The 24,579-nt window shown below is 38.7% G+C and overlaps 1 protein-coding gene across 1 annotated transcript; it reads right to left on the bottom strand.

Moving 5' to 3' along the window:
• Positions 1-6,677: 6,677 nt before the first annotated feature.
• On the bottom strand, positions 6,678-7,239 carry LOC129876763 (cysteine-rich and transmembrane domain-containing protein WIH2-like). Its single transcript, XM_055952261.1, has one exon. It carries the CDS (start codon positions 7,170-7,172, stop codon positions 6,894-6,896), a length of 279 nt encoding a protein of 92 aa, XP_055808236.1. The 5' UTR covers positions 7,173-7,239; the 3' UTR covers positions 6,678-6,893.
• Positions 7,240-24,579: the final 17,340 nt, after the last annotated feature.

Here is a 24,579-nt window from a genome sequence, read left to right as displayed (position 1 = left end):
TGGTGTTAAAAGCCCTGCTTAAATGAAAGAGTAAAAGATGATAATAGGAAATTTGATTGATGAATAAATAGGAGGGATTTAAGGGAAACCGGTGATATCTTATTTATGAAAATTCATAGTTGATAAGCTCGAGGTATGATTCTGGGCGACCCTTTTTTTGACTTTGGGCTACACTTTATTTCATTTTATAAGCTTGAGGTGTGGATTACAGAAGTCCTGTTGATACATATTTTGGGTTATTATTTTAATATTGATGAGCTCGATGTATGATTCCGGGTGCCCTATTATTTGATGAGCTCAAGGGTTATTCTGGGTGCTTCCTGATACTTTTGGAGGATATTGAGCCTTAACTACGAGTTACAATTATACATTCTCCCGGTATCTTACCAGTTGAGATTATTGATGTGATTACATGATTGATCGGACTTACTTGATTACCATATGATTATTCACGTACCCTTTTCCCCATATTTATAGTTTATGCTCCTCTCTTATTGTTATTAGTATCATCGTACTGCTTATTATATATTTATTCTTTCTAAGCTTGGTCGGCCTATGATGCCTACTGAGTACCCCATGTTATGGTAATCTTACTATTTTTCTGCATCTTTTTGATGCAGCTCCCAGTTTGAGCCCCCCCTCAGCGCGCGCCTGATCATCCTTAGCAGTTTCAGATTCGGATTTTGGTGAGCTCCCGGCGTTCAGAGACTTGCTACTTTTCCTCTTTTATACTGACTTACATTTGCACTTTTGCATAGTTAGATATGTTTTGTATAATTACACATTGTTTGATTTTTACTTAATAGCTCCTATATAGAGGACACTAGGTCCAGGGTTTGGTCTAGTGTCAGTTTGCCATTTGTTATTGTCATTATCGAGCCTTTTATATATTTTGTATCGTATTTTCATATATGTACCCTGACTCGACTTTTCTTTTGTTATATTCTTTTTTCTTCCACTTTTTTATGTTATTTAGATTAAGATTTTACTTTCGTTTGACTTGGATTTGGCTTGCCTACTCGGGGGTTATAGTAAGCACCATCATGTCTAATCTTTATAGTATGCACCATCATGGCCGGGATTCAGGTCATGACAACATGGCTGACTTAGTTGAGTTGGACATGGTTGATTTTGATATAATTCTTGGCATGGAATAGCTTTATGCTTGTTATGCCTCTGTTGATTATAGGACTCGTATTGTTGAGTTCAGTTTCTCGAATGAGCCTGTCTTAGAATAGAAGGCTAGTCTTGTTATGCCTAAGGGTAAATTTATCTCCTACCTTAGGGACAGAAAGTTGATCTCTAAAGGGTGTATTTATCACATCGTGTGAGTGGAGGATGATAATGTGGAGTCTCCATCCCTCAAGTATGTCCCGATTGTTAACGAGTTTCCTGAAGTCTTTTCTGAGGATCTTCCCTCCTTCCTGATAGGCAATCTATCTCTATTCCTCCATATAGAATGGCTCCTACTGAGTTGAAAGAATTGAAATAACACCTGAAATATCTCCTAGATAAGGGATTCATTAGGCCGCGTGTCTCACCTTGTGGTGCTTCTTTCCTATTCATGCAAAAGAAAGATGGGTTGTTGAGAATGTGCATTACTATACCATAAAGAACAAGTATCCCCTTCCCAGGATATATGATTTTTTTGACCAACTTCAGGATGCCACCTATTTCTCGAAGATAGATCTCAGATCAGGCTATCATCAGCTGAAAGTATGGGAGTGTGACATTCCAAAGATAGGTTTGGTTTAACTAACGCTCCTACAACATTTATGAACTTGACGAATCGAGTGTTCAAATAGTATTTGGACATGTTTGTAATAGTATTTTTTGACATATTAATCTATTCGAGGAATGAGGAGGAGTATGCTAACCATCTCAGAATTGCCTTTCTTTCCAATCACTAAGAAAAAAAAAGACCAATTAAAGCCTCTTAAGGAGAAAGAGTTATAGGCTAAATGTTTCAAGTGTGAGTTCTGGCTTGCGTCTATAGCGTTCTTAGGCCATCCCTGACTAACATAAGAAGTTTCTTGGATTTGTCCAGCTAATACCATCAATTTGTTGAAGGGTTCTCATCCATGTCTTCACAATTGACTACGCTAACCCAAAATAAGGCTAAGTTCCAATGGTCAGATTCTAGCGAGAAGAGTTTCCAAGAATTAAAAACAAGGTTGACTAATGCTCCAGTGCTATCCCTACCCGAGGGAACAAATGGTTTTGTTATTTATTACGATGCATTTAGAGTTGGATTAGCTTGTGTGCTAATCTAGAAGGGCAAGATTATTGCATATGCTTCCTGACAGCTTAAGACTCATGAGAGAAACTACTCGACTCATGACCTCGAGTTGGCATCTGTAATATTTGCTCTTATGATTTGGCGTCATTATCTCTACAGTGTGCATGCGGACGTATTCACAAACCACAATAGCCTAAAATAAGTGTTTACTCAGAAAGAGCTGAACTTGAGGTAGAGAAGATGGCTTGAGTTGCTCAAAGATAATGATATGAGCATTCTCTACAATCCAGGTAAAGCTAATATTGTTGTTGATGCTCTTAGAAGGTTATCTATGGGGAGAAATACCCATGTAGAGGAGGGAAAGAAGGAGTTGGTCAAAGAGGTGCATAGACTTGCATGTTTGGGAGTTGAACTTATTAACTCGAGCGATGGTGGTTCCATTGTTCGGAATAGGACTGAATCATCTTTAGTTGCAAAGGTGAAAGAAAAGCAAGATTAGGATTCCATTCTCCTCCAATTGAAAGATAATGTTCACAAGCAAAAATTAATGGATTTTGGCCAAGGGGGAGATGGATTGTTGAGGTACCAATGCAGATTGTGTGTTCCTAGTGTTGATGGCATTCGAGAAAAGATCATGGCAGAGGACCATAGCTCCAGGTATTTCATCCATCCAGGTTCTACAAAAATGTACCATGACTTGAGAGAAGTCTATTGGTGGAGTGGGATGAAGAGAGATATAACAGAGTTTATTTTCAAGTGCTCGAACTACCAACAAGTCAAAGTTTAGAACCCAAGGTCATATGGAGTAGCTCAGAATATTGAGATTCCAGAATAGAAGTAAGAGATAATTAATATGGACTTTATTACAAGTCTACCGTGATCCCGCAAATAGCATGACTTTATTTAGGTGATTGTGGATAGGCTGACCAAATCAGCCCATTTCTTCCAGGTTAAGACTACAGATACCACAGAAGACTATGTCAGGTTGTATGTTCGAGAGATTGTCAGACTTTATGGGGTCATCCCTTTTTCTATTATCTCAGATAGGGAATCTCAGTTCACTGCTCAGTTTTGGAAGTTATTTCAGAAAGGTTTGGGTTTAATAGTGAACATTAGCACCGCTTTCCACCCACAGACAGATGGTCAGGCAAAGTGTACTATTTAGACTTTGGAGGATATGTTGAGAGCCTGCGTCATCTACTTCAAAGGTAATTTGGATGATCATTTGCCTCTTATTGAATTTTGTGTATAATAATAGCTTATATTCGTGTATTCAGATGGCTCCATATGAAGCTCTGTTTGGAATGGATGTAGATCGCCAATTGGTTGATTTAAAGTTGGTGAAGCCGAATTGATTAGATCATACTTAGTTCACCAAGCCATGAAGAAGGTGAAAATCATCCAAGAGAGGTTGAGGACTGCTCAGAGTCGCTAGAAATCATACACAGATGTTAGAAGGAGAGATTTAGAGTTTGAGATGAATAATTGGGTGTATCTAAAAGTTTCACCCATGAAGGAAGTTACGAGGTTTGGCAAGGAAGGGAAGTTAAGTCTGTGTTATATTGATCCTTATCAGATTATAAAGAGGGTGGGTAATATAGCCTATGAGTTAGAGTTACTATCATATTTAGCAGCTATTCATCCTGTGTTTCACTTATCTATGCTTACGAAGTGTTTGGAAGACCATTGCTTGTTATTTTGACTGAGAGCGTTGGGGTAAAATAGAGCTTGACTTATGAGGAGGTTCAGTTTAGCTTCTTGATCATCAGGTTCGCAAATAGAGAATCATGGAGGTTGCATCCATCAAATTTCTATGGCAAAATTAATTTGTTGAGAGGCTACATAGGAGGCTGAAGAGATATGAAAGCTAGATACTCACATCTATTTGTGCCTCCTAATGATGATATTGAGGATAATGTTTCGTTCTTTAATCTTTGAGTTGATGATTATCCCAAGTTTGAGTATTTGATATGCATTCTTGAGTTAGAGTATTGATTGTTTGATCGATTAAGTATTTGAGTTTTGATTGCATTCGTGCCTTGAGTGAGTTCCTAGCTTAGCCGTCATCTAAGGATGAATGATCCTTAGGAGGAGATATTGTAACACCCCTGAAGTCCTTAGCTTAAACTAACACTGAATGATCTAAAAAGTTTATACTAGAGGCTGGCCACGAGACCTTTCATAGGTCGTATTGATCTTCACATTCCTTGAAGAGTACCCATGAAAAGGCTTAGCAGACGGGAAATAGGGTAAGAAAGGGACCACAGAAGGCTCTATCACCGTAGTGCTTATCACGTTCAGCGAATCCCTCTGTGATCCTGAACCCTAAGACCTTGAGACATGCGAGGACCATGGCAGAGGACCACGCGCTGTGGTGACCACCATGAGCTGTGGTGGCCATCTCTCCTAAAACTAACCTAAGTCTCTGCCACGATACCCACTACGGACCATGGTCAGCATAACGAATTGTGGTGACCTCCATAAAGGTCAACCCCGCCTTACCCATTCTCAATTCCAGGACCACGAAAACCATCATGGACCATGGTGAGCTTCACGAGCCATGGTGGCCTTCCATGAAAAGCGCTCGCCCAGTTTTAATGAAGAGAATTTTGGTCTTTTCTCAATTTTCCCAACTGAATTATGCACGTTCGGGGACTAAAATTTTGTCCATTATTATACCCAATATTTTCTCTTATTTACACTTGTACTTTCTTGAGAGAAGCGATTGGAGAAAACAAAGAAAGCTAGGGTTCAAGGTCTTCTTCAAGCAATCCCTTCGAGTTTCGATCATTCCTTTGATTTTCTAGGTATGTAAGTATGAACTAAAACATGGAATTTTTTCCTCCATGTGCACATGATTGTGCATTGATTGTGACTGAATTGACTCCCAGGATTGCGTTTCTTGAGAAATTCTTTCTTAAAATTAATATGTTTTACTGATTATTGAGAAATTAATGTTTTTCCTCAAACTAGCTTCTTGAAAAAATAATTTGAACTACTGGTTTCATAAAACCTAATACCATGATGATGGATATTGAATATATGTGCTAAAGATTGAGTCTATAGCCTTGAATTTGTGAATGCATAATTGCGATTGGGATGTGAGCGTGATGATAGTGTTTGTAAACTTGATAGTCCTTTATAAGTGCATAATTGAACCCAAGTGAATGGTCTCAACTGAATGTTATCATAAATTATTGTCCAAACTTCTTTTAAACAAATGATTAGAGAAATTGATTGGTTGAAAGGATGGATTTGAAGTACTAATGAACTGATAAGATTCCAATTGAGACATTGATTTGGTTTGATTTGGGTTGACTGTCATATGAGATTTGAGTCTTGGGAGGAGTATCGAACACTGAATTGGGTAAGAGTAAGTAATAACTTGAACCCAATAACTACATCTCCAAATGTAGTAGGGTATTGAACTGTTAAGTCGGATGGTTTCTAATTTATTGTTCTGACATGATAGGACTTGATTGGTTTTGGATCCATGATTAGGTGATTCGTTCTTACCCTGGCTAGGTATTGAACGGACGTGGAAACAACGTCAGCTTGTAGTACTATCACTGGCTCATAAGTTATGGTTGTTGAATAAGAGAAACTCTCATATAGGTCTTGATAGTACTTTGAATGAATTATATTGGATTGTATATGATTGTTCTATTTCTAAACCATACTCTTGCTTAAGATGTATGACATCCTGATTGAGTTTCTCATATTTTTGGTTTGAGATGTTTGAACTGATATTATTCTACCTTAATTCACGTTTCATCCTGCCATTTTATATACTCGTACATTTCATGTACTGATGTCATTTGACTTGCATTGTTTCACGATGCAGATATAGGTATTAGAGATCTTTAACAGAAGCATCATTGAAGATCATTTCTACTCTCAAGTTTTGGTGAGTCCTTTATGCATCCAGAGGCACTATTGAGTTATTACCTTTTATTTTAAGTATTTTCTTTGGGGTATCCATGAGCTAGTTATTTTCACCTTCTTGATAGTGATAGAGGCTTCATATATAGATAGAAGATAGTGTCAAGTAGATGTTTGATTTTCAAAACTATCCTTATGATATGGAGTTGATTTGAGATTTGTTTTAAATACATTATTCTTCTTGAAATATTGATTATCCCACTTGAATATCTTTTAAAATCATGTTTAGTCTTCTACTGAATGACTGAATGTGTGATCAGACTAAGTCATTCACATAGGGACCAACAATGGCTTTCGAGTGTCGGGCAATCGCATAATTATTGAGCATGATGTGATCGGCTAATCGCATTAAACCATAAACTACTTCTGCTTCTTCTTCTTCTATACAAATATATAATGAGGTAGAATTTTTCTATAAAATTATATAATGATGTTGACAATATAGATAACAAGAAGATATTGATGGTATGTTTTTTTTTGTTTTTTTTTTCACAACAAAAAAAATAGAATCTTTCACATTGTACATAACCTATAATTTGGCAAATAGACACTACTTTGGAAGCATTGAAATCTTCATCACATCAAGAACAAATTATTTATCAAGGAAAGGACAGGGCATCAAGGAAAAAACACAGAAAGAAAAAGTCTAAACTATGATATAATTGGTTCAATCAACTTTTGCCATCAACACTTGCACAGATCATTTACAGCCTCAAAAGCATGCATCCAAGAGACAACAACAGCACAGAGCAGCCAAACATCCTTGCATTAATCCAGTGCTACTAGATGATTGATGATGTTGTTGAGGAGGTGGAGCACCATACTGAGGTGCATACTGGGGAGGGTACCCTTGAGGTGGATAACCTTGTTGAGGGTAACCCTGTTGTGGGTACCCTGGTGGTGGGTATGCATCTTTTGAGTAACCTTCAGGTGGATATCCTTGTGGTGGAGGTACACCAACAGGGGCCTGTTGCTGATTGTAGTAACTCATATTTGAATTAATGGGGGAATTGGGTGGATCAACTTTTCAGTTTTTGCTTAGGCACAAAGAAAGATGATGAGGTGATATTGATGGTATGTTTTTTTTTTTTTTTTATGGGAACAGACCCTACACAAGGCTCCCACCTCTCGTGCACAGTTAGGGGTTAAGCAACACCCCCAAGCCTTAACATAAATAATCAAAATAAAGTACAAGGAGGGGGACATAAACCTTACCTCCGATCCTATGATGGGTCATAAGTCGGCTAACCTATTAAGGTCGGCTAACTCATTCCCGATACAAAAAGGAGACTAACTAAAACTAGAAAGCAGTAAACCTGTGAGAGGACTCATCCCGGTACAATTCAACTATGAAAGCATAAATGAGGGAGACTCTCCCCTTCCATGAGAAAAAAAGAAAAGTAACCTACACTAGTCCTATTCCAACTATGCTACGTACCAGACATAGCTACATTGAAGAAGAACAAGTATACGAAACTTCTATCTCGCATGGGATGGGAAATTCTTTTCATCTTTGCTCTTTTTAGTCTTGTCGTACCAAGAAAATCCAAGTGAAATATGCCTTTGTATCAGTATCATGATTACCAGCTAAGGAGGCTGAAAGGATAGGAAATATATGGAACCATAGCAGCCAACAACCTTTGATTTGTTGTGAAAGAGAGTGTAGCTGCATTCGAACACCTGCATGGTGGTCCAAATGTATGGTTGCTGCAGACCTGCACCTGCACAGACAGACAAAACCAGAAACATACACAAGCAACCAAGTCTGGAGGTTGCTGTACGTGGGTGTGTTGGTTTTGGCCTCTGTTGTTGCTGATGCTGTTGAACTTCATCTTTCAATTCTGCACTTTCAGCTTCAGCTCTGTGGTTGAGTTGTTGTTTGGTGTGTGGCTGAGTAGTTGTTTGGTGTTGTGTTTCCACAGTATGTATATGGAGTTGATGGGGGTGTAACATTTTACAGCTACTCATGGTATTGTTGTTTGTTCTTGGATGTTGTCTATGATGATGTTGGAGTTCCTTTTGGGCTGTATCTCCAATAACCTGCACAAACAAAGAAGCAAGCAAACAAGCAAGCATACAATTATAAGAACAATTCCAAGAATTCTGTTGCACAAACTCCTTGTTGCTACCATTGTAATGCTTGTTGGTCCTTGCTTTGAAATGGTTCAGCCTGCACAGCCAAACAAGACCAACAAAACATACAACCAAAGAGGTGTGCAAGCTGTTGTAGCTAGTGCTATTAGCTTGTATTTGTTCCTTGTCTGCTGCAAGTTGGTGGAGCTGTTGCAGATGTTGATGGAATGCATCTGGTATGCATGGGGAATTCTGAGGATTTGCACCTGCACAGACAAACAAAAACAAAAACAACAAACCCAAGGCTGCTAATCTGCAGGTTCTGATTGCTGTAGTCTGCTTGTTGGTCTTTGTTTTGAGGTGGTTGGTTTTCTTGGAGTACCTGCACAGAAAACCAAAGCAAACAAACTTGTATATGTATCTTGTCTGCTGCAGGTGGATGGAGTTGTTGCTGGGGTGTGTTGATAGTGGAGAATGTGGTTGGCAAGCTGATTGTGTTGCTTCATGGCATCCCCAGGTTACTGCAGCCTTTTTTCCAAAGGGGGACTGCCAGTTACAATGATGTAGCTGAGGATGATTGGGGCTCAATACAGATCCAAGGAGGGAGCTGCATCTGGGGTACCTACATAGACAAACACAACCAACAAACCTCCCAAGCAAAGAGGGCTGCAGGCTTCTGCATCCATGTTCCTTGTGTGTTGCAAGTTGGTGTAGTTGTTGCTGTGGAGTGTTGATAGAGGATGTGGATGGAAAGCTGCTCCATAGGAGCCCCAAGACTTTGCAGCCCTCATAGCAGTTCCAGAGAGGGCCTGCATAAGTGGACAAAGGCCATGTCCAATAAGATGGAGGAGAACAAGGCCAAAAGCTGGATTGGATCTTATGGGATTGTGTCTGTGAAGTCCTGGTGATCAACTCCAACTTCTGATGGAATAGTTTCCCAGTTATTGATGTCCCTAAGCAAAAACAATCAGCCAAATGCAAACAACCAAACAAACACAAGAACCAGCTGGAAGTTGCTGTTCTGCATAGTCCTTGTGGAGGCCTAGTGTACATCTTCTTGTTGCTTCCTTTGTGATTATGGTGTTTGTTGGTATCAGTTACACAAGTGTCCTTTATTGTGATCAGGTTCAACTTCTTGGAGTACCTGCACAGACAATCAGAACCAACAAGCCACACAACCAAAGATAAACAAGAACAGTCAACCAAAGACAAGCAACAAAGCAAACAGGTGTTGAACTGCTGCAGGTGTTGCAGGTGTTGGGCTGCTGCAGGTATTGAGTTGATGTAGGTGTTGTCCTCTATGTATTTGATGTTAAAGCATGTTGGTGTAAGTCTCTAACAACCTGCAAATACACATCAAATAACCAAACACAAGCAAAGACCTATACAGGTTAGTAGAGAGGAATGGATCTCAAAAAGGATTTTGGAGCCTGTTAGCATTTTCCAAGCCGCTCGACTAACGTCTCCAATTATCCATTTGGGTTGAAACTTTATGGAGTTAGCATGTATATCCTATTCTTTAGTCCTGCAAAGTTTGATGACTTGTTTCCCAAGTTGGAGGGTCCAAATTACTAAAGACCCTCTGTTTAGGCTTAAGGCAGCTGAATGTTGCCATATCGCTCGCCTAATGCCTCCAATTATCCGTTTGGGCTGAAACTTCTTGGGACTTGTCAAAAGAATATATTATAACATCCTGCAAAGTTTGGGGGGCATTGGACAAGTCCACTTGCTACTCCACACCCTGCACCTGCTGCCCTGCTGAGGCTTAGAGGTTGCAGGGTGTTTGGAAGTTGTTTTTGTGCTCTTGTCTATGTATTTGTTGTTGGAGGATGCTAATATATTACTCCAGACACCTGCATTAATACAGCAAACAAGCCCAAACAAAAAATAATATACACAGACTAACAATAAAGAAGGGACCTCAGTAAGAGCTTTGGAGAGTGTTATTTTCCAAGTCGCTCGACTAACGTCTCCAATTGTCCATTTGAGTTGAAACTTTATGGAGTTAGCATATATATCCTCTCCTTTAGTCCTGCAAAGTTTGAAGACTTTTTTCCCAAGTTGGAGGGCCCAAATTACTAAAGACCCTCTCTTTAGGCTTAAGGCAGCTGAATGTTTCCATGTCGCTCGCCTAACGCCTCCAATTATCCGTTTGGGCTGAAATTTCTTGGGACTTGTCAAAATAATATATTCTACCATCCTACAAAGTTTGGGGGCCATTGGACAGGTCTACATGTTATTCCACACCCTGCACCTGCTGCCCTGCAGCAGGTACTCCAGTGGTGCTCCTAGCTGAAGTGTAATCATGATAGCTGCAGATCTAGGACCTTGCAAAATCATATTAGTGAAATAGAAAAAAGAATATATACTATTTCTTACCTCAAGAGGTGAGTTGGTTATTGTGAGCAAGTAATATGTATGGGAGATTCTCCCTTTTACAGTGGTTCTAACTGTGGTATCTTCAAAATATTTGTATCTATTCATAAGTTGAAGATAGAGTTAGAACAGCAGTGCAGCAGATTAGGGGGGTTTCTTGATTCTCTTGAGCTTCCTTCTTCTGAAACTAGCCATTCCCAACCTGTCCAGTTCCAGGTGGGCTTTAGCTTCTTTGGGTAGGTCCTGTTTGATGAAGTATAGCTCAGGAGAAGTACATTTGTGGCTGTGCTTGGATAATGCATCAGCAATGGAGTTGGCCTCCCTAAAGGTGTGGTTGCATTGAAAAGCCTGGAACTGACAGATGATATTGTGAAGGTTGTCCAGCAGTCCTTTGATGGTCCAGGGAGGCTTTGCTTGATGATGCAGCCACTTGGTGAGGAGTTCAGAATCCACTTCTAGTTCTACCTTGTAGTAACCTAGGTGGAGGCACCGGGATAGGCCAAAGATAGCTGCTTTAATCTCAGCTTGATTATTAGTACCTGTACCTAAAGGGACAGCAAAGGCAAAAATGAGATCACCATAAGAATTTCTTAAGATTCCTCCTCCACCAATATTGCCAGGGTTGTCAAGAGCACTGCCATCTGTATTTAGTTTCACCCTGTGGCCTGCTGGCTTTATCCATTTCACAGGAGTGATTTGGATAACATGAGAACACTGATCAATCCAAAGGACCAGTTCCTTCCAGCTGGTAGGCCACTTGATATAGGGGAAGGCTATGGTGAGCAAGTTGTGGATATCTTTGTAGACAGAGAATTTGACTCTAGCCAGATTAGAATGTTTTCCACCATATTTAGAGGCACATCTGTTTTTCCAAAGGTTCCAACAAATGGAAATAGGAGTAGCCTGCAGAATAAGCTTGTGAGCATTATTCTTATACTTTGAATTCCACCACCTCATCAAAAGAGTTCTAAGAGGTGTGTACTCCTTATTGATACCCAAGGAATCAGAGAAGACTTTCCAAATGTTGGTAGCAAAGGAACCTGCAACAAAAATGTGATCAATAGTGTCTTGGCCAGGTCTATGGCAGCAGTAGCACTGAGAGGGGGTATGACCAAATCTGATCAAGCTCTCATTGGTGGGCAACTTCCCTCTAAAAGCTCTCCAGACCAAGAAGGAGTATTTGAAAGGGATGAGGTTGTGCCATGTGGAAGAATTGAGCTTAGTCTTGGGTCTTTTGGCTCTGATGAGCTCCCATGCTGTGGAACAACTGAACTCCCCAGAACTAGTGAGCTTCCAGCTTGGTTGATCTTGCTGGAGAGGCTGATAGTTGATGTAGGTAGCCAGGATGGTTGACACAAGTTGGGGAGGAGCCTTTTGTATGACAAGATCCACATTCCATTGACCATTGGTCAAGAAGGCAGAAACCTGAATGTTGTTGAACCTGCAACTGTTAGTGGTGAAGAGTGCTAGAGGTCCAACCCCCAGCCAGTTGTATTGATGGTATGTAGAATGATGCTTTAGGGTTTTCAATTTTAGAAAAAACACAGTTTGATTTCAACTATGAAACAATTACATATTTCAAGACATACTTGTGTTGGACACGTATGTTGCTCGTGTGTCTCATGTTAATTTATATAGACTTATTTAGTTGATCTATAACATTCAATGAAACATATTCGCATAATAAGTAATAAAAAATATAACTGTGAAAAATATAAGTTCATTTTGTAGAATAGTCTAGGAGTTTAAAGTTGCAAATGTGACCAAACGTAGTGAATACAAAAAAAGTATTATGAATACAATTGTTAACTAGAGAAAATTCTTTGAGAATATGAAATAGATGTACATTTATTAACATGACAAAAAGTAAAATAATAAAATAAAAATAGAAAACTATTGACACTTGATCTACCGACTTTTGATAAAGCTTTTAATTTTGTGAAGCTATTCCAAAGGTCAGACAATAAATGAAACGATAAATTAAATCACATTAAAAATACTATAAATCACAATAATAACTATTTAAAAGACAGATGAAAAATCACCCGACAAAAAAAGTAACAAATAAAGCAAGACTTTTTTTGTCACTTACTTGATTCTAAAGTAGAGGTTTCATGTGCCATAGCTACTTATGGAAGTCGTATTTGGCGGCTACCCTAGTAAGTTTTTATGTATTCATGTTGGCTTCCTCAGTCGAGTCCATATTTTTGGCAGCAAATCAGGGTGTAAAAATAGTGCTCTTTAGCTATCAACATATTTATTACGGGGTCACTCACGTACTCAATCCTTTCATATGAGTCACATTTGTCTTCTCGAGGAAAAGAAGAATGAGTAAAATCTTTATATAACAATCTAAGATTTTTGAATTTTTACCTCGCCTCCTCTTGTACTTCTTTCACAAATTTCTTCCATTCAAGAGTTTTTTTTTCCTTTGCTCGATAGATCTTGATTATTGCTTTGACCAAGTGTACAGAGAGGTTGTCTTTCCATTAAATCAAAGATACAATCTAAATAATCTTTTGTGTCTATAATTTGATTGAGCATGATGTGTTTGGCTAATCGCGTTAAACCATAAATAATCCAACGGAGTAACATCATACTCTTTTTATTCTTTTACTTCTACATGTATATCACATGTATCAGTGGAGAAAATGTTTCAATAGATGTATTTGCAAGTAATAATGACTTAAAGGTTGAAAGGTTGATAGAGATATTAACTATTGATCAGAACATGGTATAATTTTTCTAAAAAAATATATGATGATGTTGACAATATAAACAACAAGAAGATGTTGATGGCATGTAGAATTATGCTTTAGGATTTTCTATATTAGAAAAGCACAATTTGATTTTAACTATTAAACAATTACATATTTCAAGAAATACTTGTGTTGGACACATACGTTGCTCGTGTATCCCATGTTAATTTATGTAGACTTATTCAGATGATCTATAAAATTCAATGAAACACATTTGTGTAATGACTAATAAAAAATATAGCTATGAAAAATATAAGTTCATTTTGCAGAATAGTCTTGGAGTTTAAAATTACAAATGTGATCAAAAGTAGTGAATACAAAAAGCGTATTATGAATACAATTGTTATCTTGAGAAAATTCTTTGAGAATGTAAAATTGATGTACATTTATAAACATGACAAAAAGTAAAATTGTTTTGACCCGAATCCGGATATAATAGAACTCGTTTCTTCCCACTGGGACAAGTAAGCCTAAACCCAACGATAAAGGAAATAATGTGAAAGTAAGATGGTGAAGAGATATAAAAGAAAAGCGGAAGTCTTAGTCAACTACAAAATCTCCAAAAACTAGTTGTCACATGCACAAGCCACTCAATATAAAACTCAAAATGAAATAAATATACAAGTCTCAATGTGTTTGTCACTAGAATAGAATAAAGCATCATAAAAGATATAAGGGAGATCGCCAGATCAAATAGCTACCTCTCGAACCTCCTCAAAAGCCTCGGATAATCAAGGAAAGGAATATAAATCACGATCCGGGCTTGAAACCTACGTAGATGTAGATAGCAAAGGGGTGAGTACAAAACAACATGGTACTCCACAATTAAACTAACAAAACTAGGTAAATATAATAGCTACACGAACTCCTTTCCATCCCAACCTAACCAATAGACTACAACTTGCATAGAAATCAGCCCAATCTAGCCTACATAATTCATATACAACAGATAGGCCAACAACATCTCAACAACATAACTAAGTAAGTCATATAGTGTCAAGTATCCCAATCACAGATATTAAAGGGTCAATTACACACACTCACAATGATAGATAAGATTTGATGCAATTCAGATGTAATGATGATGTCACATAACCCATGGGGAACACATCTGTCCATGTCCCTATTGGTACACATCCGCTGAATTTCATTCTGAAACATATGGGAGGAATATCTCTCCATGTCACCTGTCATGGAGTATGTGATCCGACCATTCATTTAGTACCTTCCACGGAGAATGTGGCCTGACCACTCATATAGAACCTACCACAAATCGTATGGCCCAACCCCTATTTCTCATAAACTCTACCACAGAGCATGTGTCCCCATCCCTTGTGTTTCTCATCAGCATTAGTATCAACCATCAGAACCATTTTCCATCAACATCACTATCAAATTGGGTATCATCATAGTATTTCAGAACCAATGCAGATAAGCATGTACACACAAACAATGAGAGGATAATAATGCTTATAGTTACAATGCAAATCATATCAATGTCATCCACGTCACACTATCAATAAGATATAAACATCATCAATTACATCATTCACATCATTATAGGAAATCAAGCTTCTAGTTCATTACCCTTTTTATCATAATTAAGATCAATCAGTGAGCAAGTATCTCAACGTCAATTTTCGTTAATCAAGAATGATGAGCAAATGGCAAATTTTGCCAAGTTTATGATCACATTTAGGCTATCAAATCATCTAACCAAGTTCACAATAAGTCCAATTCAAGAAGTTCACAATTCTGATCAAAGCATTGTACACATAGTCATTTGTTATCACCTGATCTTTCATTAAGCATACTTCATATGAAATACACCCTAACCTTGTTCCTATTACTCCCCAACACACAAGAAAAAACAAGTTCAAGTAATATACAAGATTTATGGGGTTTTAGAAGTCCACTTGCTTATACAAATACCAATCAATAAACCGACGTGAGACTTTCCCTTCTGAATGTACTTTGAATCACCATAGTCTATGCAAATAATGATTCACAATTAAAACCAAAGTCCAACAACGCCAAGAATGTGAAATCTGGGGAAAAAGGTTAAAAGGCTAAAAAATAAATATTTAGAAAACAAGGTTTAAATCTGGAAATATTTTGATGAAAACGCTTGTCAAGTCATTAGGAATTCATTATTGAAAACCGATTTGAAAAATGAGTTCAAATCAGTTCATAATTAAGAGAAAACCAAATATTTTATGTTCTTGGAAAACCCCAATTTCACCAATTCAAAACCCTCATTTTCAAGTTAAACTCTAATTTAATCAATGTGTAATCAAGATTTTAGCTCAAAAGACTCGTACCCACTCGTTTGCGCGAAGAATCCTCTTTGAAATCACCTCTCTCGATCTCTCAAGGTCAAAAATGGTGAGAAGGGCCTTTCCTCGACTTTGGGGGAATTTCATTTAACTGGTATAGAAATACCCTCCGCAAAATGGGCACATCCCCCGCATTTGTAAAGTCTAAGAGAATCGCCTACCCAAGCTTCATAAACTCAAAAATGGAGAAAAATGAACCTATTCAAATCTTTTGGGAAAGACACTATTCAGGTGTCACAAATACCTTCGCGATCGTAGCCTACTTACTCTTCAAACGCGAAGGTCAGGCCCTCGCTACCTTACTATCCCGGCCATGACCACGCGATCACGGAGGTCAAATGACTGAGCCCTCCACAAATGTGACCATGGCTCACGAACGTGGAGGACACAAGGAAAGGATATCGCGATTGTGGTAGGGGTCCTCTACAAATGCGAAGAACAATTGGAGGCACCAGTTGATAGCAACAAAGCCTCAATTCTAAGTCTCCGAATGGACCCTTGGAATTCGTTCACAATTTCATGCACACAAACAAAAGATGTTACCCTGTTAAATCTGATATTATGGGCTCAATGAAACCATCAAAATTCAAATTCAAATTCAAGGTCTCCTAGAATTGGAACTTTATAAGGCGTCAAGAAACTAACTTTAGACCTTAAAAACTCGAATCATGCTCGGGACTACTAAAAATTCAACCAAGACCACTCCTAGGCCTAAAATCATTTCTTGAATCCAACGGAGTCGGAATTCCATTCTGAGTATCAGAGCTCCTAATGTTGACCAAAGTCAACTCCATGATCAAACATGCAAAGATTTCAAACTCAATGCCTCAAAGCCACATTATACCTTCGAATCTGGTTCCGTCAACTCTCCTAGACAAAACTCGTTATTTCAAAATTGATGGAATCAATGTACTTCCATTCTGAGACCAAAAACTCCAAATGACCTCAAATACCACTTTCAAGCAACTTAAGCTTCCAAAAATAAAACTTTTCTAAAAATCTTATCTTTTTCCTGAATTTCCATAAAACTAGTTTTGAAAATATATCAAAATGATTCAAGGCAACTACCAAAAAAGGGAAAACCGTCTTTTTAATAAAATTATCAAAAATGACATTTAGGATCATTACATCATCCACCACTAAAAATCATATTCGTCCTCAAATATAAACTAAAAGAAAGTACTTGGAGCCTCGAAAATATGGAGATATTTGGCACGCATGTCATCCTCTGACTCCCAAGTCATCTCTCCAACTGAACAGTGCTTCCACTACACTTTTAATGAAGCAATCTCCTTGGTCCTAAGCTTACGGACCTACCTATCTAGAGTAGCTATAAGCTCCTCCTAAAAATTAAAATTTAGTTTCAACTCTACTAAATCGACTAAGATAACATGAGACTCGTTCGGAATATACATTCGGAGCATAGACATATGGAAAGCAGGATGTACCGCTAATAAGCTAGGTAGAAAGGTCAACCTATAAGCCACCTCTCCAACTCGTGCCAAAATCTCAAATGGGCCAATAAACCTAGGTCTAAGCTTACCCTTCTTCTCGAAATGCATCATGCCCTTCATGGGCGACACTCGGAGCCAAACATGATCAACCTCTATGAACTCTAAGGGTTGAACTCTCTAGTATGCATAGCTTGCTTGCCTGCTCTGGGCTGTCAAGAGTCTACCCTAAATCATACGAACCTGGTCCATAACATCTCTAAGCATATCTGTATCAAGAGAATCCATCTCCGCGGAATCAAACCACCCGATTGGAGATCTACATTGCCTTTCATACAACGCCTCAAATAAGGCTATTTGAATATTGGAATGATAGTTTTTGTTGTAGGCAAACTCTGCTAAGGACAAATAATGATCTCACCTAGCACCAAAATTAATAACACAGGCTCAAAGCATATCTTCTAATACCTGAATCATGCACTCGGACCCACCATTGATCTATGGGTAAAAAGTTGTACTTATATCAAGACAGGTACCTAACCCATGTTGTAATTCCCTCCAAAAGTGAGGTGAACAGTGAATCACAATCCAAAACAATAGACACGGGAACCCTATGGAGCTGAACAATCTTATTAATATAAAACTCGCTTGCTTCTCTGCAGTATACTTTACCCGAACCGGAATGAAATAGGCAGACTTGGTTAATTTATCAACTACTACCTAAATGGAGTCATAGCCACCCACGATCGTTGGCAAACCCACAATGAAGTTAATGGTGATCTGCTCGTATTTCCATGTAGGAATTGGCATCCGTCACATCCCTGGGCTGCTGATGCTCACACTTAACCTATTGACAGATCAAACACTTGGACACAAACTCTACGATGTCCCTCTTTATCCCACACCACCAATAGTACTGAATACGATCATGATACATCTTCTCCACTTCCGGATGGATAGAATATCTAGAGAAATGAGCCTCCTCTAAAATCAACCTGATCAAATCACTCACCTTGGCACACAAATCTTGCCCTCAATCGTCAAAACACCATCTGGATCAAGTTTAGCCTTCTTGGCTTTACCCCTCATTACTTTCTCCCGAATGAGACATAACTTCTCATCTCGAACTGGTGGTCCCGAATTTTCTCCACTAAGGAAAAATAAGCCTCAATGAACTCTATTGGCTAATCTCTTAACATCTTTAGCCAAGGGTCTCATATCCACACTAATCGCCGCAAGACTCCCCATACTAGGAGCCTTCCTACTCAAAGCATCTGCCACCACATTGGCCTTTCTTGGGTGATATAAAATAGTCATGTCATAATCTTTCAGCAACCCATATAAATAATGACGGCATATCTTAAGTACCAATACTACCTCCGCCAATTCTAAATCGTGGGTAAGGTAGTTCTTCCCATGAGCTTTTAATTATCTAGAAGTATAGGCAACTACCTTCCCTTTCTGCATCAATACTCCACCTAAACCAACATCGGAAGCATCACAATGTATAGTGAAACCAACACCCTCCTTAGGCAAGGTCAAAACAGGAGCTATAGTCAACAAAGTCTTGAGCTTTTGAAAGGTCACCTAACACTCATCGATCCATTGAAAATCCATGGGCTTCTAAATCAATCTAGTCAAAGGAGTTGTGATGGTAGAGAAGCCCTGAACAAATCGTCTGTAGTAACCAGCCAACCCAACAAAGCTTCGAATCTTAGTAAGATAAATAGGTCTCATCTAGCCTCTAACTACCTCAATCTTGGCCGGATCAACTCTAACACCCTCCTTGGATATCACGTGTCATTGAAATGCAACAGAATTGAGCCAAAACTCACACTTAGAGTACTTAGCAAACAAATTATGTTCCCTTAGTCTCTGAAGCACTGACCTCAAATAGAAAACATGATCCTCCTTGATTTTGGAATACACCAAGATATTATCAATGAATACAATCACGAAGAAATCCAAATACGGGCGAAACACCCTTTTCACCAATTTCATGAATATTGCTGGGGCATTGGTCAACCTAAAAGACATCACCAAGAACTCATAATGGCTATAACGGGTTCAAAAAGATATCTTTGGAACATCTGAAGGTTTAATACTCAACTGATAGTAACCCAACCTAAATCAATATTAGATAACAAAGCCGCTCCTTGAAGCTGATCAAATAGGTCATCAATACGAGGAAGAGGATATTTGTTCTTGATAGTCACCTTGTTCAACTGTATGACACAACCTTATTGAACCATCTTTCTTTTTCACAAACAGAACTGGTGTACCCCAAAGAGATACAGTTGGGTGAATAAACCTTTTACTCAAAAAATCTTGTAAGTGATCCTTTAACTCTTTCAACTCAGTTGGAGCCACATGATACGAGGCAATAGAAATAGGCTTGGTGTTCGGCTCCAAATCAATAGAAAAATTAATATCCCAAATTGGAGTAACACTAGGAAGGTCATCAGGGAACACATCTGCAAACTCCTGAATCACGAGAATAGACTCCATAGCAGTGGCTCAACACTAGTATCCCGAATGAAACCTAAGTAAGACATACTCCCTCTATTAATCAACTTTTGAACTCGAATATATGAAATCACCTAACTAGGGTAAGAACCACTAGTACCATTCAACCCAATCCTTGGGACACTAGATATCGTTAAGATAATAATTTTAGCATATTAATCAAGAATAGAACGATAGGGAGAGAGCCAATCCTTACCTAATATCACATTAAAATCTACCAACCCAAGGATAATCATATCTACCCAAGTATCATACCCAACCAAAAAAACAAGACATGATAGATACAATCGATCCACTACTAAGGGCTTACCCACTAGTGTAGAAACACGAATAGGCACAAATATGCAATCACAAGTCAAATCAAACCCAGATGCAAAATAGGTAGACACATAAGAGAAAAAAGATCCAAGATCAAATAATATAGATGCAGGTCAATGAAAAATAAGGATGATACCTATAATAACAACATCGGAAGCCTTAGCCTTAGGTCTCCCTAGAAAAGTATAACACTAAGCTCTCCTACCTCCACTGGTCTATACTACACCTTTACCACCACCCAGAGGAACTAAACAACCACTAGTACCCTACAAGAAGTACGACCACCTCTACCTCGACCTCTGATTAGTGGGGTTGGCCCTCTAGCAAGGGCTGATGAACGGATTGGGGTCCTCCTCGACCCTTAGTAGTGTACTGCTATGAAAACTGACCTGGTCCTCATAAGTATAACAAACCCTACTGTATGGAAACCATTGTGGTATTATTGAAGAACCAGTGCAACCACCCTAGCCAAAGCTTTGTGACCCTTGGGCTACCTGCCCACTCTCAACCGCTAATATAAAAGCATGAATGGGTCCTTGACGCTGAAATAAACTTCCACCCTTATGAGAACCTTTACCTCCAGATAAGGTACCAAAAAACTTACCAGTAAAACAAGCCCTCTTGGGGTCTCCAAACTCCTCTAGAACCAATAACTCCACCTCTTTTGTTGTACTAACTATAGTCTGAAATAGAGCCCCTTCACGGGCTAATCTGAACATATAGGATTAGATGAAGAATGTCAATCCCCTCACAAACCTATGGACTCTCTTTGCCTCATCAGGAATCAATGTCATGGAATATTGAGACAACTGAAAGATCTAAATTCAAGCTCCTTCCTCGACCGTATTGGCACTTTGGATGAGTATCCGATTGGAGGTACGGCCTCGGACATTCGGGTCCTTATAAAAAGCATCCGATTAAAGGTCTAACCTCAGTTGCTTGATACTTGATTAGTTCTTAGATAGTCTGGGGAGCATCCTGTAAGGGGTCCAACCTCTGCACTGTCAAATTCTACTAGTTTGGGTTGAGGTTCTGGTTCTACATTCTCTAGTCTTGGGTTCTCAATTTCAGTTGTCAGTAGTTATAGTTCATGACTTTCTAGCTTCAAGGTGAAGCTAAGAAATGGTGGAGAGACTTTGTGGTATGCTGATTGCCAGTGTTGTCTCCACTCACTTGGGTTCAGTTCCATGCCCTATTTTTTTAGTAGTATGTGCTTGGACATTGAGGGATCATAAGAAGGATGAGTTTATGGCTCTCGAGCAGGGTGTCATGACTGTAGCTTCTTATGAGGATAAGTCTCATTCCTTGTCCAAATAATCTACCCAGTTGGTGACTACAGAGGAGGAGAGGATCCGTTTGTTCGTCAAGGGATTGAATATGGGTTACAAGTATTTTCTGTTCATATGACCTCTATAGGTAAAAGCTTTAATAAAGTGACATACTTCGTAAAGAAAGTTGTAGGAGTCCAATGGGATGTGAAGGTCAAGGCCTTGGCTAAGAAGACCAAGAATATAGGTAACTTTAATGGTTCTTACTCAAGAAGTTCAGGTAGGCCGGCATTTGTACCAGCCAATCCAGTCAGCCATGCCCTTTTCTATGGGTGGTTAATTAGGGACTCCACAGCAGAATCCTACTCAGGATGGACAGGGAAATTTTTTGCATCAGGCATCAGGCCGTCCCTTGACTATAGTTGTTATAATTGAGGGGAACCAAGGTACGTAAGGAGAAATTATCCCTACCCTTGCATGATTGATTCAGTGCAACAGCAGGAGAGAGTAGTGGTATTAGCAGGTAGAGGTAAAATGGTATAGGACATCCACAAGGTGGGCATGGAGGAAATCAGAAAGGTCATGGAGGCCATGAAAATGGTAATGTAGGTAGAGGAGCGGTGTATCCAGACAGAGGGGTTATTGACATAGCACAGTTTTATGTCTTTTTGGGAAGGACAGAGGCTAAGGCATATGATTTAGTGATCATATGTACTATTTTTGTCTGTGACTGGTGGCTATTATTTTGTTTGATCCGGGTTCTACTCCTATATGTTAGTACTATTTGCCTTGGGTTTTGATGTGATTTGTGATATGCTTGATGCTCCATCCATATTTCTACCCCAATTAAAGAGTTTATTGTATTCACACATATCTATCATGCTTATTCAGTTATGTTTATGGGTTTCAGACTCAGATTGATTTGGTGATTCTGGATATGACTAATTTTGATGTGATCTTAGGCATAACTTGGTTATCTCCCTATTATGTTGTGCTTAATTGTAATTCTAAAAATGTGACTCTAAAGATCCCGAGTAGGAAAAAGCTAGAGTGAGAAGGGGTGTATAAGCCTAAGCCTGTTAAGGTCATATCATTCATGCAAGCTAGAAAACTAGTGGGGAAAGGTTGTTAGCATACCATGCTCATATTTGGGATGTCGAAGTCGAGTCTCCCTTTATTGAGTATATTCCTATAGTGGCTGAGTTTAAGAAATTGTTTCCTACTGATTTTCTTGGCATGCCTCCAGATAGAAACATAGATTTTTTTATTGATTTGGAGTTGGGCACTCCTCCAATATCTATTCCTCCTTATTGCATAGCTCCAGCAGAATTGAGAGAGCTTAAGGCTCAAATCCAAGAACTTCTTGATAAAGGTTTTATCCATCCTAGTGTTTCTCTGTTAGGTGTTTGATCTTGTTTGTTAAGAAGAAGGATGATACTATGAGGATGTGTATAGACTAGCGGTAGTTGAATAGGTTCACCATTTGAAATAAGTATTTATTACCTCATATAGATGATCTATTTGACCTGTGGCAACGTGCATCAGTCTTTTCAAAAATTGATCTAAGGTCTGATTACCATCAGCTAAAAATTAGGCCTAGTGATATACCAAAAGGGGCATTCAGAACTCGGTATCGGCCTAGTTCTATGACTGAAGTTAGAAGTTTTATGAGGCTTAGCAACTACTATTAGCAATTCTTGAAAAACTTTGCTTTAATTGCCATACACTTGACAAGGCTAACTTAGAAGGAGGTACCTTTTGAGTGGACTGACAAATGTGAAGAGCGTTTCTAAAAACTCAAGACTTTTTTTACCACGACACCTACTCTAACCCTGCCAATTGAAGGCAAGAATTTCATTATTTATTGTGATGCTTCATATTTAGGCTTGGGTGATGTGTTGATGTAGGATAAGAATGTTATAACATATGTCTTGCAGTAGTTGAAAGTTGATAATAATAGCTACACAATGCATGATTTAGAGTTGGCAGCGGTAGTCTCTTCTTTTAAGATTTGGCAACATTATTTTTATGGTTTCAAGGTGAGGTGCTTACTGATCATCGCAATCTATAACATATCTTCACCTAGAAGGACTTGAATCTGAGATAGCGAAGGTGGATGAAGTTGCTTAAGGATTATGATGTCACCATCCAGTATCATCCACGTAAGGATAATGTGGTGGCAAACGTATAGAGCCAAAAATTGGTTAGTATGGGCAGTCTAGCTTATTTGAGTGTTTCTAAGCGACCTCTAGCTAGAGAGATTCAGGATTTGGAGGCTAAGCTCATGAAGCTAGGCATCTCAGAAAAAGGTAGGGTGAGGACCAGTATTGAGGAGAAGCCTACTTTTATTGAAGAGATAAAGGCCAAGGTGTTTGAGGATGAAAACTTGAATAAGATTAGAAAGAAGACCTTGTCAAGCAAGGACAAGGATGCAGCCCTTGATGTAGGTGGGGTTCTCAATTTTAGGGGAAGGATTTGTATTCCCTAAGTAGATGGCTTTATTCATAAAGTGTTGACAGAGTCTCGTGATTTGTGGTACACTATCTATTCAATTTATGACCAAGATGTATCGGGATCTAAAACAGCTTTATTGGTAGCCTAGCATGAAGAAAGACATAGACGAGTTTGTAGCTAAGTGTCAAAACTGTCAGCAAGTGAAGTATAAGCATCAAACACCCATAAATTTACTTCAAAAAATGCACATTCCTGAATGGAAGTGGGAACAAATAGTTATGGATTTTGTGGTAGGTCTTCCTAATACCTTGGAAAAATTTGACTTCATTTGAATTGTGGTTGACAGATTGACAAAATCAACGTACTTTATTCCAGTTAGAGTTGACTATAACATGCAGCAGTTTGCAAATATCTATATGAAAGAGATAGTAAGGCTACATGGGGTGCTCATTTCTATCATCTCAGACCATGGTACATAGTTTACATCTAAGTTTTGGGAAAAATTGCATACGAAGTTGGGAACTCAACTCACTTTCAGCATAGCTGATGAAAAGTCAGAAAGAACAATTCAGGTGTTGAAAGATATGTTGAAGACATGTGTAATCGCTTTTGTAGGACATTAGGATAAATTCCCACATCTGTTGAGTTCTCTTATAACATTAGTTATGATTCTAGCATTGATATGGCATTATTCTAGGAATTTTATGTGAGGGGATGTAGATCGTTCATAGGGTGGTTTGAGGCTAGAAATGTGAAATCTTTGGAAGTTAATCTGGTAAGGAACGCTCAAGAAAAGGTAAGAAGTATCCAAGCTAATCTTTTAGCAACCAAAAGTCG

This window comes from Solanum dulcamara, chromosome 2 (genome assembly GCF_947179165.1).
Source record: "Solanum dulcamara chromosome 2, daSolDulc1.2, whole genome shotgun sequence".
Lineage (NCBI taxonomy): Eukaryota > Viridiplantae > Streptophyta > Magnoliopsida > Solanales > Solanaceae > Solanum > Solanum dulcamara.
Note: the sequence above shows the minus strand (reverse complement) of the source record. Positions and strands in the feature narration are given on the sequence as shown.

What these genes read in the sequence shown, in the direction of transcription:
- LOC129876763 (XM_055952261.1), bottom strand. Translation starts at nt 7,172, where the DNA reads ATGAGTTACTACAATCAGCAACAGGCCCCTGTTGGTGTACCTCCACCA.